At 35.2% G+C, this 13,740-nt stretch overlaps 2 protein-coding genes across 2 annotated transcripts in view; one reads left to right on the forward strand and one right to left on the reverse strand.

The window, feature by feature from the left end:
- The window catches only part of bchs (WD repeat and FYVE domain containing 3 bchs), a 32,250-nt gene extending 22,396 nt beyond the window's left edge, over positions 1 to 9,854 (reverse strand). The window contains exons 1-20 of the mRNA XM_073083209.1: positions 9,318 to 9,854; positions 8,663 to 8,908; positions 8,141 to 8,299; positions 7,868 to 8,060; positions 7,377 to 7,441; positions 7,169 to 7,290; positions 6,940 to 6,978; positions 6,038 to 6,239; positions 5,322 to 5,641; positions 4,763 to 5,136; positions 4,301 to 4,470; positions 3,731 to 3,898; positions 3,497 to 3,642; positions 3,260 to 3,416; positions 2,741 to 2,937; positions 2,160 to 2,318; positions 1,660 to 1,791; positions 1,292 to 1,446; positions 658 to 879; positions 241 to 390 (exon numbers count right to left, since the gene is read on the reverse strand). Coding sequence (XP_072939310.1) covers positions 241 to 390; positions 658 to 879; positions 1,292 to 1,446; positions 1,660 to 1,791; positions 2,160 to 2,318; positions 2,741 to 2,937; positions 3,260 to 3,416; positions 3,497 to 3,642; positions 3,731 to 3,898; positions 4,301 to 4,470; positions 4,763 to 5,136; positions 5,322 to 5,641; positions 6,038 to 6,239; positions 6,940 to 6,978; positions 7,169 to 7,290; positions 7,377 to 7,441; positions 7,868 to 8,060; positions 8,141 to 8,299; positions 8,663 to 8,908; positions 9,318 to 9,518 — 3,577 coding nt within the window. The 5' untranslated portion in view covers positions 9,519 to 9,854. The remainder of the gene's footprint in view (positions 1 to 240; positions 391 to 657; positions 880 to 1,291; positions 1,447 to 1,659; positions 1,792 to 2,159; positions 2,319 to 2,740; positions 2,938 to 3,259; positions 3,417 to 3,496; positions 3,643 to 3,730; positions 3,899 to 4,300; positions 4,471 to 4,762; positions 5,137 to 5,321; positions 5,642 to 6,037; positions 6,240 to 6,939; positions 6,979 to 7,168; positions 7,291 to 7,376; positions 7,442 to 7,867; positions 8,061 to 8,140; positions 8,300 to 8,662; positions 8,909 to 9,317) is intronic.
- Positions 9,855 to 10,555: 701 nt separating this feature from the next.
- mora (cysteine and histidine rich domain containing protein) lies at positions 10,556 to 13,731 on the forward strand. Its single transcript, XM_073082812.1, has 6 exons — positions 10,556 to 10,739; positions 11,029 to 11,165; positions 11,822 to 12,024; positions 12,277 to 12,493; positions 12,844 to 13,038; positions 13,361 to 13,731. Exons 1-6 carry the CDS (start codon positions 10,661 to 10,663, stop codon positions 13,583 to 13,585), a joined length of 1,056 nt encoding a protein of 351 aa, XP_072938913.1. The 5' UTR covers positions 10,556 to 10,660; the 3' UTR covers positions 13,586 to 13,731.
- The last annotated feature ends 9 nt before the right edge of the window (positions 13,732 to 13,740 follow it).

The raw sequence follows: 13,740 nt of genomic DNA on the forward strand, positions 1-13,740 counted from the left end.
TATTGTATTTCTGGAATTCCTTCTGAGCGTTTTCATAGCATAAAAAATGCTATGCAATAGCTTTACCGCGGCAGTCTCCGAGTGCCACACGTATTTTTTAGTTTAATTTTTTCTTTATCAAAATTGGTTTCAGCATGTTCAGCTATTCCTTATAAGTTTATATGATATGAGAATATATTCTTGAGGAGATATTCCTTCATCATTTCGAATAGGGATAAATAAATAGAAACAATATCATACCGTCAAGATATAGAGAGAAAGAGGAATTTTTAAGCACGGCTCGGTTGAAGACCAGCGCGAGGTGGTGCCACTGGCCCTCATGCTGCAGGTCGGGGCACCACACGCGCGCGCCGCACTCGCCCGACCCTTCCGGCTCCCATTCACCCACATCTGTATACAAAATTATTATCAGCTTCTATTTTTTTTACTTTTGTTGTTTTCTAAAATCATACAAACAATTCATAACTACACAAGGTGATTTAAGAAGTAGTACTTTAATTAGGTCTGAATCGATTTTAACCAGTCTGGATGAAATCAGTAAAGAAATTAACAAGTTATTGTTACTTCATTTTATAATTATCCTGCATATTACTGTTTTTAAAAAGCGTTTAAATGAATGGCTTCTTCTTCATAATAATTTTTACATATATTACTCACTATGAGGAACCAACGTCTCTTGCGTGGATACAATAATTGCCTTGTCCCTAGCAGACAGGACCACAGTCAAGCAGACGAGGTGTTCGTCCCGACTGTTGTTGATATTGCGCACTAAAGTCAGAAGCCGGACACAGTGTGGGTCCGTGCGTGGATCTGAATACTTCTCCACGCAAATCCAAGTGGAGTAAGTGAGGCCTGTTTGTGGCGGAAACACCCTGTCACCTACAATAAATATAAAATTACATAAAAAATATACCAAGTAACTTTAGAAGAATAACTTGCGAGAAACTTTTTGAAGTGAAAACTTCTTTAGCGGCGTTGTGCATTTTTTGTGATGGGTAAAAAATGTTAAACTCGCGCCAGGACACGTGGTCTGATCGAAAATTCGTAAGACGGCAAAGCAAACTGCCGAAGTCAAGATGTCATCCGGTGTCTGTATATAAAAATAAGTCAAGGGGTGTCAGTTTTAATTTTTATTTATTATATTTTATTATTCAGGTTAGGTTTCGCGGGTTTTCATTTCTGCCGCAGCTCTCGGAATGCAACCCGTTGATATTTTTTTGGTTCACAGGACTGAGTAAATCCCTTCTCCGCCACAACACACTATAATAATATACACTAATCGGAATAATACCTGATCCAATTCCACCCAAAGTGGCAGTATCTTGTGTTCCAAGCGCGTTGAGATTCGCAGACTGTGGCGCAATGCTGGGCAGATACAGACAACCGAACCCTTCCGCGGACATATCGAACTCCACAAATGGTGGCAAGGTGCATGAATTTTGAGACCTGGATATGAAAGCAAATTACATTCGCGGCAGCAAACACAATATAAAGTAATGCTACAGTCATAATTTAATTTATACTTTCGGCACATTCTGAGCATAGCTGTCATAACACTTCAAAAGTTGCTAGTCGAATAATTAGAATTAAGAAAGACCAAACTATTTTCGAACAAAAAAATTATGATTTTTAATAAACAAATACTTAATACATATTTACCTGTAGTCTCTTGGTGTAGTCATTGAGACCAAAGTCTTGATTCTTGTTAATGGCACAGGGCCGCCAGGTTTACATACTTGACCCGGTTCGGGCGCCAAACAATTCAAAGGATTTCCCATTCGCAGAAATTCTCTGAAAATAAAAATATAATTTTGTTTAATTTTTATTATTACCCTTCATATTTTTTACAAAAAATTACAAATTTAACAGGTTACAGCTGCGCGCTACGACGTCATGTTGCGTCGTTGTGCTGTCTCCGCATGTCAACGGCTACTTGCGCCCCCTGACGCATATGTAAACTCCGCGCCAAACTGCTAGCCCGCTTCGAATATAGAAACGAGTCGCGTCGCAATAGCAAATTGAAGATATTAGGGGGACGAAGACAGCGCGGGTCCCTCCGGCACCTGTCCGCTGCCTGCTCTCGTCCACGGGTACATAGCTGCTTTAGTGTGCCCTTAAGTTGCTGCGGAGTATATGCTTGTACCCGCGTGCGCACGTACCTGAGCTCCGCGGGGCGCAGCGCGTGCGCGGCGAGGCGCTCCAGCATGTACATGGCGGGCGCGTGCAGCGGGTGCCGCTCGCCGCGCAACGCCGCGCCGCACACGCGCAGCACCGCGCCCGCCAGCCCCGCCACGCACATCACCTGCTGGTTGCGCTCCCTGATGCACACGAAACAATAATTACAACAAAGCTTTTTTATACATATAATACAGGAGTAGCAGACGAGTATGCAATCCACCTGATGATAAGTGGTTACTGCCGCCCATGGACATATGCAATCAAGCCCAGATAGTAATATTGTGATCACTTAATGTGAACTTTTTTCACTCAATATTTTTACATATTTACGCGAGTTTTTTTAAAGTGTGAGTTTGTTCGTTAATAAGGTATATATTACGTTATACTACGATTTAAAATAATAATATAGCTGAGGAATAATTTTCATATTTAGTCTGTGTCAAAAAAGGGACCACACCTTTTCACTAGACAACACCTGTAAGGCTGTTTTTAAATTTACTTAACCATTCCAAGTTAAAAAACACTTCCTAATTTAAACTGTACAAAACAATATATTTCTTACGTCCGAACGAGGCTCTTGAGCACGTGCGCGAGGTAGTCCCGTATAGCTCGAGCGTAGTCCTCGTGCTCGGGCGGGCGCGGCAACGCGGGCAATAGCTTCGCGAGCACGATCACCACACCGGAGTGCACGATCCACGCTTCGCCCGTAGTACTGCCCATGGACAGGTTCAGTGGGGCGGTACGACCGGCTGGCTTTGACTGGATATACAAATTAATTGAATACCAAAATAATCATATAAGGACACCAATTTAGGTTCATCGTATTTTGAATTGTTTATTGAATTGGTTATAGTTTAAATTTTAATAGAGAAATACAATATTATTTAAAATAGTAGGATAATTTAAAAAATAACGCTGTGTATCAACAATATTTAGTTTACATTACGAAATTGCATACATAGATCTCACAAAAGTTTTTAATTTAAGAAGCTGTTTTTATTGTTTTTCATTACGTCCTTACGAAATTGAATACATATTTCTAACGAAAGTTTTTAATTATTATATATATATCAAGATATACCTCATTTATAGCAGAGCTTTGTCTTGTAAGGCTCGGTGATTTCACATTGAGGGAACCACAAAATGCCGCTTTGTCGAATGAATCCAGGGCTACGTCATATAACAGCCTCAGTACTATGCAGGCATGTACGAAGACCACAGGTACATTCTCAGGTAATCTATAAGATTTAAAATATTTATAATACCTTATACATTTTTTTATTCATATTTACAATAAAAATAATATAGAGTTCCTCACGTCATTTCAAGTATGTTTCCAGTGAATAAATCATGAAACACTTCATACAGATCTGGGTCTCCATTTTCTGTATCATTTTGCAATTCTATGTCTTCTGTGAAACAACCCAAGAGACGTATTGTCTCACATAGCGTTGTCATGCATATCTGAAAAATTAAATAATTTAACACTCTTAGTTAAGCTTAATCAACTTTGTGAGTTTAATCAATATGTAACATTTTCGTTTCAACTTACTTCATGATGAAAAAATTTTGCATTAGCAGGTTCGAATCTCATAGCTGTGCTGATTGTATAGAAGACAATGTGAAGCAGTTGTAACATGTCGCGATCTAACAACTCGTCTCCTTTTAGTTTTCCTTCGAGCGAGACCAAAACACTAGTCACATAGACGAACCCGCTTACCTATGTAGAAAATGTCGACATAATTAATAAAATTCAACAAAATGTTCATCACATAAGTTCTATACCGAAACTAGGTCTTTTTCTGTTAAGTGGTTACTATAGCTAGTTCCAAATACGATAGATATTGCGTATAGTCAGAAGTCAGTTGCCTACATCAGAGAAATAAATTTACAAGTCTTTATTGCATCTATACTACAGGATTTCTGATCTATGCCATTATGTACCTATCATATTAAGATAACCCCAACCTCAAACCCTTATAATAATTAATAATCGCATAGTAATCTATGCGATTATTAATATGAAGTGTATTAATTACACTATTGTTGCGTGACTTTGATCAGACACGCAAAAATACTACGCATATAACATCAGCAATAAAACTTATTATAGTAGTCATACCTTCCTGAATATGGTTCTAGTTCTATGCGAATCTCTCAAGCAAGCAAGCAATGCCTTCAGTATGTGCAGTTTTAACTGCAGCGCATCATTGGGCGCCGCGTGCATGCCACACAACAACGCGGACATGTCTTCCTCGCCAGAACCGCTCACTATAAGCTCTCTCACCACACCTGAATACACATTTTGGTACTTATTATATGTTAACAAAACAATTCACAGAAAATATCCGGAGTGATCTATCAATAATGGTTTAGTTTTGTTCCTATTTATAAGGACAGTTAAAACAAATGAAAGAAAACCAATAATTTAAGTTGGTTTACATAGTTCATAAAAAATATCATGCTTAGTAAAAATTTAAATATAAGTTAGTTTTTAAGCTGTTTTTATGCAGAACAGAAGATATTTTTGATAAATAATAAATGATGATATAAATATTTTTACAGCCCGCGCACATTTTCTTACCTAAAGCTTTACTCCTGCACGACTCATGCACAACCATTCCATGAACACATTTAGCTCCCCCGCAGTCTCTAAACACATTACAGTTATTCGTGTTGCCACTCAACAACGCAGTAAGGCCTTCCATGACCAAGGAACCTAATTCCTCCTCTTCAACATCAGAATTCGGGTCTTTTATCAAGGAGTCATGTTTTGAATGCTGTCTTTTTCTCCTCTCGGGAGCTTTTGGAGATTCGGTCGCAGATGCTTCATTTGATTTAAGTTTTTCTTCTTCGATTTGTTTGTCCTTGAGAAAGGCCGCGTACCGCGAGAGACAAGTTACGAATACCTCCAACATTCCGACCTCTCGATATACGTCTTTGAAGATGACGTTGTGTCTACAAAGATATTATGTGAATATTATTTACAAAATCATTTATTAATACTTAAATAAGTCAAGTCAAGCTTGAGTCAATGTCTTAATTCTTAGTTTATATAATAATTGAAAAAATAGTTCATATATGTGGCGGTTTGCTATTTTTTTATGTAATGGGTATACATAAAAAAAAATATTGATACTCACTTTAAAATATTGGATAGTGTCTTCATGCAGAGAATACTGCAACTTTTCGATCTATTTGCTTTTAATAGCAACGAAAGCGAGATTAATTCTTTACATGGCACAAAATTCAACTGGAACACAATAAATTCCAGCAATTCGAAAAACTTCTCTTGAATTTCTGCATTCTTTGTGTGAATCCTTTCAGAGAATTGGCTCAGAGTGTTTTGGTTTTCCAATATGAAGTAATTGGCGTTGTCCGCGTGGTAAACACTAGATATGGCATCTAGGATAGTGCAGCAAAGTGCTGGAGAGTTTGATTTCATGAATACTGATTGAAGAACCTGTAAGTAAGTAAGTAAGGACCTTATTGCGTTAGTTATGAAATAAATATAAGCATGATGTTGCACAAAATTAGCGTGCATAGAGTTACGACATTTCATTTCCATGTACCACGTTCCATAAATACTGACGCAGCTATGTATAGTCCGCGCCAAACTGCTAGTCCGCTCTGAAGTTGTTGCGAGCAGGTGTAGTCATACAATTTGCTATGGCGACGCGATTCATTTTTATATTCAGAGAGGACGGGTGCCAGGAGGGTCCCGCGCTGTCCTCATATATCTACCATACATGCAATTTGCTTTTGCGACGCGACTCGTTCCTATATTCGGAGCGGACTAGCAGTATGGCGTTGTTCCATACTACCATCTAAACTGTACATTACATAAAAAATGCAATACCTGAAACGCCTGCACGTTCCTGACGGCCTGTCCCGGCGTGGAGGGCTGCGGCAGCACGAAGCCCTGCAGCTGGAACAGCTCGGTGTTGGCGCGCGTGGGCCGCAGCTCGGAGAAGCCGCACGCGCACAGCGACGACACCATCAGCACCAGGTTGCGCAGCGCCGCCCGCGCCTCCGTGCCGCTTACACGCTCCTCCTCTAGCCTACCCAACGTTATTACGATACAAATCCATAGTATATGTACATAAATCTATTTAGAATCAATACAAATTTTATGGAATGCTTGTTTATTGAATAATATAAAAATATATGTTGCCAAAACATGCAAAACTGTAGCTAGTAGCTAGTTAGCAGTATTGGGTGAAAGTTTAATGTAAATATTAAATTTAAGTTTAATTAATTATTGGTAAACAAATTGAAAACTAATTTGCATAAATTAAATTTTAACAATAGAATATACTAATAGAGGAAAAATATAACAGAAAGGTACTATTGTAGTAACGAGAACAATGCCGTTATTGCCATAAGGATAATTCAATATATTGTTTTAAATTAAACTGTAAGAAGTCTTAAAAAATATGCTGAATAAGTAATAAAATACCTACAATTTACAAACACGCAACACAACTGTGTTAAAACAATAGTAACTTTATGCATAGTCTGACAAATAAAACATAAGTTGTATCCGTTTAATTTACATATTGTATGTTTATAGTTTTCGCGACATAAAATACAGTTAATAAGAAAGAATAAAGAGTGAGTTATTAATCAGCAATAAAATATGTTAAATTAGATAGAAACAAATGCAAATGTTAGTATATGCTTGGTTTATAATAATCACGATATATTTAGATGTTGTTAATAAATTGCTAATTCAAAGCAGTAAATGCTGCTTATACTTACCCTGACGTCAAATAATCGGGCACATCTTGTCTCTCATGTCTGTGATAATAACAAAGACAAAATTGTAAGGAACCCTAGGGAAAAACAATCAAATACAAAATGAATCTAGGCAACATAAAAGTGACAAGGCTCGACAATACTATCAAAATAATACACTACTTCTAACATGCTCATGCTACTAAGGAATTTACTATATATTCAATTCAATTTGCATTTAAAGATCACATACTTCAGAAGGAACTCTGATAAGAAGAGGTAACCCTGACAAGATCGAAAGTCATCCAGTAATAATTGACTGACTTCGCTGGAATCCTTTAGGAAACAAAAGACTGCAACAAACATCTCAACCACCTGGAATAAATAAAATAATAACATTTAATATATGACAACTAAATTCTACTTTCAATTCTTAGAAAACTCTTAAGTAAAATAGATACCTCTAATGGTGTCAGTTCAGGTATTTTTTGCATATTTTCAATGCAAAGTCCAACACATCCTTTATCTGAAAAAGTAAATACCAACCAATAAAATACCTACTATCATAAATACGTATAAATACAAATCAAGGTGAAACATTGCAACTTTCACTCTTTACACAGTTCTTTCTTGTTGTTGTTTGTTAAATAGAAACCCCAAATTTTTAGTAGAAAATTGTCTTTGTTGTTTTGTATGAGACAACAACAAAGACAATTTTCGAATTGAAGTCTTATTAAATTAGTACTGTAGTTTCCAGAATATCTTTGCATGAAAGAAGGATATATAATAACATTTTATGTTTTTATAGAAGCAGAGAAGATATTAGATATAGACATAGAGAAGATATTATCATGAGATGTTAATAAGTAGACATCCTTGAACAAGTTTAGCTTCTAAGTGTGAATCCTTAATGTCAATAATAGTTATGTAAAGATGATAATATAATACTTACTATGTATGTATTGAACAACAGATTGTGTTAGCCCATGTCTGGAGAGTGTCATTAATACTTCTGCAGCAGACTTTCTCCACATTATGTTGTATGGTGCACACCATGATGTAATAGCAGAGAAAAGTAGACTTAAATCATCCTTCCTCGCCAATTCTTCACAAGGAAATGGGTGGCTACATAGCCTCACAAGTACCTACAATTTAGAAGCAATACATACAGTAAAATATAACTGAATATTCATAGTTGAGTTGTCTTTAGAGAAAAATAACAAACCTGCACAAATATTTTTTGCAAAAGTATTCGCCTCTCTCGAGGTGTAAAGTCACTATTGTCATCTTGAACATCTGCTTCAGATTCAGGTATTTCAGGGAGATCAAAAAAGAGATATAAACATTTTACTAGTGTTGATGGTATAGCTGCTGTTGTCATAACCTAAAAAGGATAGAAATTAGTTAGTACTAAAACATTGGTACATATATTACTTACTTTTGAATATTTAACCCATTAAGGTTTTTGTTTGGTCTAGGCAATAGCTGTTATAGAATCACATAAAGTTATCTCTCTATAAGATATTCTTCCATAACTTCCATATCCAGGAGAAGCCTCCATAGCTTCCAAGCACATAAGTACTCAATTTCAATGAAATTTTATTCAATTCAATGAATTTGATACACATTAAATGAGCTATGTCATTAATTTCTAACAGAAAAGTACCCTAAGTGGAACTGTAGTCAAAACAACTCATATTCACTCTAAATCCTAATTTATTAAGTAATTTTTTTCTCACATACACACCTGTATCAATGACTGATCGCCAGCGGCCAGGAGATTTAAAGTGGAAAGAAGCATCCAGCCATTACTGGATTCTTCTGAATTTTCTATCTCTAAGAATTTTGCTATAGCACAGCTAGCTGCCTCAGTGCTTTGGTTACTGGCTCGTTTTCTTATTTCTGATACCATAAGCTTTGAGACTTGTTGACAAAATGACAATATGTCCCAAAACTTTTCATTCATCTCACTTGAAGGACTGGTGCTGAATACCTGTGTTAGATGGATTACAATTTTAAGGAATATTTTGTCAATGTACAAAAAATATTAAATGTTTATTCTGCTTTTGTTATAATTAAATGTGAACCAAGACATTGTTGACAATGTTGTATAAAATGTACTATTTATTTCTTTGTGTCAGATACGAAACTAAATTCTTGAAATGTAGCATGAATCATATAAAAATATATTCAATTCATCTCAATTTCAGTCAAAGCAATTTTACAATTTGTTGATTGTTTTATTGATTATGTACAATTCTTATAAGAATCAATTACAATTGTGTAAAACTAATAACAGCTATGGTTAAAAAAATCAATAGGTGTAAACTGTAAAGGGAAGGATATTTTTTAACGATTGGAATTTTTGCACTAATTTAAACAAAGCATACAAAGTGAATTACCTTGCAAAACAGTGGAAGCATGTTATACAGTTTGTCATCTTTTTCGGCATCGGTTAAAGGTTGCGGGGGGTGAGTATATTCAGCGAATAGCTTTTTGAGGTGCATGAGCCCCAGCTGGACGTGGGAGGACGAGCCCGACGCCTCCGCAGAGTCCGAAGACGCCGATGAAGATGCCCCACGCAATTTGCGCATCAAATTCATGATTTCAAAACATTAATCACACCCACATCAAAACATTTTAAAACAACCAAGATATAGTATTACGTACACATCATTTTTCCAAATGTTATTACATCGTACTAATATTTCATTTCACTACAATTTTTTCACGACAGCGGGTGACATTGTTTTAGGTATTAAGAATTTAGGTATAGTTTACAGTTTACATACTGGAGTTTAAACACTGCGGTGCACGGGATTACTTGTTGTTGTTTTACATATTTGCATTAATTTTAGCTTTTCAGAATAAATAAATATTTAATTCATTGTACGCCTTTAGCCCTGACTTCAAAAACTGCTATTTTTTATTTCACATCACAGAACACAGATTAAAAACAGAATAACAGATACTAATACTATGTTTCACGTTTCTTTCAGTTTTCTGATTGCAATTCACATCACTAGCAAGTACTAATACTTAAGTGATGTGTTCGCACCATGAAGTTATAGGTAAAATTTACCTATAACTTTATGATTCCATTTAAAGATTGATAAAATGATTGACAAGGTAATCGAGGCATCGATTACCTTGTGAAAAAAATCGATTTTTCAAAAATCGATCTTTTTTCGATTTGGTTTTTGAGTTCCAGTTACAAAACAATCATTACAAGCCAAAGGATAGAAAACGAAAGGGCCACTATAACAAACGAACTATTATAGTTTTTCACTAATATAGGCTTTTGTGTAATTACTTATAATAAAGTAACTTTTTTATTTCTTTTACCTATAATTGAGAAACGGTAAAATAAATTGATTAAAAATACATCTAGCCCGTTCTTGAATGATTAAGTGTAAAACTTTCATTTCTACAAATGAGATTGGCACGTGCATACAAGTAATTGTAAATGTTTTTATGGCGTATGTAATTGAACAGGAAAAAAACTATTTTTTATTTACTGGGATGAAATATCGATTCACTGTACTACATATCGATTAAAGGATTTTATTGACCAGAAAAAATCGATTATTCGATTAATCGATCTGAGTTCGCCATCCCTATCAAAAAATTAACTGTCACTACTGTCAGTCAGTTGTCAATGTCCATGCTCGTCAGATTCTCTTGTGCTATTTACGGATTACGATTTTTTTATTAATCGCTCCATCCATCCAGGGAATTGATTAAAATGCTAGAAAATAAAAATCTAGTCCAGTGTTACAATAGAGGTTGCGGTCAGCTTTTTGACCCCAGTGCTAATGACGAAGGTATGTTGCATTGAGATTGTTCTAGACGTTACAGGAAAAATCGACTTGGTTTATATTTGAGATTTTGAATTGAACATGATCCTAGGTCACTACAGTTATCTTGTATTGCTCCTTTCAGCTCTTCCTATCTCTCCATGTGATAGAAATGTTAAAAACAGCAAAAACATTTTAAAGTTCTGTTTTATTAAGACAAATTGTTAAAACTATAAATCGTCGTTTATCCTATCTTAATCTGCAAGGAGTAGTTATTGAAATGTGTATATAATATTGATTTTTTGTTTATAAACAGACGAATGCTGTCACCATCCTGGATTGCCAGTGTTTCACGATGCCTACAAGGGATGGTCATGCTGTAACAAAAAGAGTGTGGACTTTACAGAGTTCTTGAATATTAAAGGTTGCACCATGTCAAAGCACTCTAATGTGGTAATTATCTATTTATATTCATATTATTATATACTTTTTTTGTTTATGAAATTTAGGTATCAAATCATGATATGGTTGGCTCTGGCACCCTTGCCACACCTATTTCTGCTTAATAACAATAGTGTTTAGTACTACTGTGTTGTGATTTCAAGGGTGAGGTAAAGAAGACACACTCATATAAGATATTCCAACCTAGAGGAACTAAATCTGTGATCAACTTCTGGTACAATTATTCCTACCTGACATTGATTGATACCTATATGAATTTCCAGGAGAAACAATTGCAATCTGCTGCATAGATTGATTATATAAATGTTGCTGCTTCAAAGGATGTATATGGACAGTCATGTTTTAACTTACCACATTCTAGAATTCCGAAATCTTGTAGAAAAAGGCATATTTAAATTATAATAGACACATTTAAATTTCACTTTCAAGCAGTTAGCTGCAATTAATGGCTTAACTTGTCAATTATGTACCATATCCAACTAACACTCACACACTGCTGATTGATTTGAATGTTTAGCTTATAATCAGACTATTCCAGTATAATATATAAATCTGTGAGCGCTGTATGTCGCAATATCCCATAGTAGTCATAGTTCATATGTCTATAAAATGTCATAAATATGTCAAAAGTAATTTTTCTAATACAGAAACCTCCAGAGCCAGAGAAAAAAGCCTTAGACAAGGAATTGGACAAGAAGGAGGTGATAGTAGTGCGAGCTCCGGTGACAGGTCCACAACTACCCAGACCTCCATTTGAATCTCCTCTCACGCAACTCGAAGCACGCATTGCTGATTCTCTGAAGCAGGTTGTACAGAATTCTACTCAAAAAGTGACTAAGGCTGATGAAAGGTAGTTTTTTTTATTTTCATTTAAGGTTTATTTTTCTATGTTATAACTAAAATATAAAGTTATTGGCATGATTAGATAGAAACAATTTTCCTAAAGTCATCCACACTATAATTTCGTAATATTTTCTTGGCTATTTATATATTTGAAATATTTATTTGCTTCCAAGTCTGAGATTTGCGACAAATATGTGTATGAAACAGTCTTACAACTCATGAGTTTGACGTAATATTAATTTGTTTTTTGTTTTAACAGTGCCATAGCAATTGGAACAACATGTAAGAATGGTGGTTGTAATGTAGCTTATGAGGGCCCGGACACGAACAACTCAATGTGCACATATCACCCTGGATGTCCAGTGTTTCATGAAGGGCTGAAGTTCTGGTCTTGCTGCCAGAAGCGAACCACAGACTTCAACAATTTCCTCAGTCAACCAGGTTGCACTAGTGGTACACACAAATGGGTGAAAGAAGTAAGTATTACTACTTAGTTCTAGTTTTATTTATAGTACTAATATCTTTAGAGATATTATATTCTATTACAATTTCCATTTTGAACTGATTTCATGTATAATTAAAGTATTGTCATTGTATGTTAAGTAAAAAGGATTATTATTTATTTTTATTTTTTCATTTAATAAGTAGAAATATTCCTATTTGTGAAATTGCAAAAATACATATGTTAGGTACATTTACTTTTCATAACAGCTCTGCTACGGAAATTATAATAATACCCATTTTTAACAGACATTATATTGTCATTATGTATGTACTATGGATATTGTTTAACTGTGTTATTTATAACTACCTATTTTTTTTATAGGGACCACCAGCAGGTACAGTGAAATGTCGTTGGGACTGGCACCAAACTCCGGACTATGTAATAGTCAGTGTATATGCTAAGAAGTATGACCCAACATTGAGCTATGTCAAACTAAACCCAATCCGTCTCAACACGAAACTTGTGTTTCGTGAAGAAAATGACTCAGTTTTTGAACTGGATTTGGAACTCAGAGGTGTAAGTAAAGTCTTTCACAATGATATAATTTACATGTGTGAATTAATTGTTCATGTTTTTGTGTGGGATATCACTTGATAGTTTTTTGGAATGGATGTTGAGAATGTTTTTTTGAATGAGGTTGTAATTAATAGGTGTGATGGCATGATGGAGTGATTTACGTCCTGCTGATGTTTGGAAGTTTGGCTGATTATTTTGTTTTGGTATAATAATCTTTATTAAATGGGTTATTAACTTCATATTAATTATTACTTTGAGAACTTTATACATTTGGTGTCACTGAACTATATTGATTTTCAAATATACAACCTCCCCATTATAGGTAATAGATGTGGCGAACAGTACGGCTGCTATGTTAGGAACGAAAGTTGAAATAAAACTAAAGAAGGCTGAACCCGGCGCTTGGAGTAAATTGGACTTCCCCAGAGTTGAAACAAAGAAGGAACCCGCCCAACCTGTTGTAGAAAAAGTGGAAGAAGATGATGCTGTAGACTTGTCTACCGTTGAAGCTATACAATCTATGGGCAAAGTCAATGTGTCTGGCTAAAGTTCAAATAAAATGTTTCCTACAACACTTAGTCAGGATTAACTTGAATATTTTTGTATTGAACTGAAATTTCATACCACATTTAATTTAAGATATGTAATAAAATTAAATTTGGAGATCATAATAAAAATGCTTTGTACGTTAAACTTGGTTTT

The sequence above is a fragment of the Epargyreus clarus genome, unplaced genomic scaffold, assembly GCF_041222505.1.
Source record: "Epargyreus clarus isolate Ecla_fem2 unplaced genomic scaffold, WU_Ecla_fem_2.2 ptg000018l, whole genome shotgun sequence".
In the NCBI taxonomy this organism is placed as follows: Eukaryota; Metazoa; Arthropoda; class Insecta; order Lepidoptera; family Hesperiidae; genus Epargyreus; species Epargyreus clarus.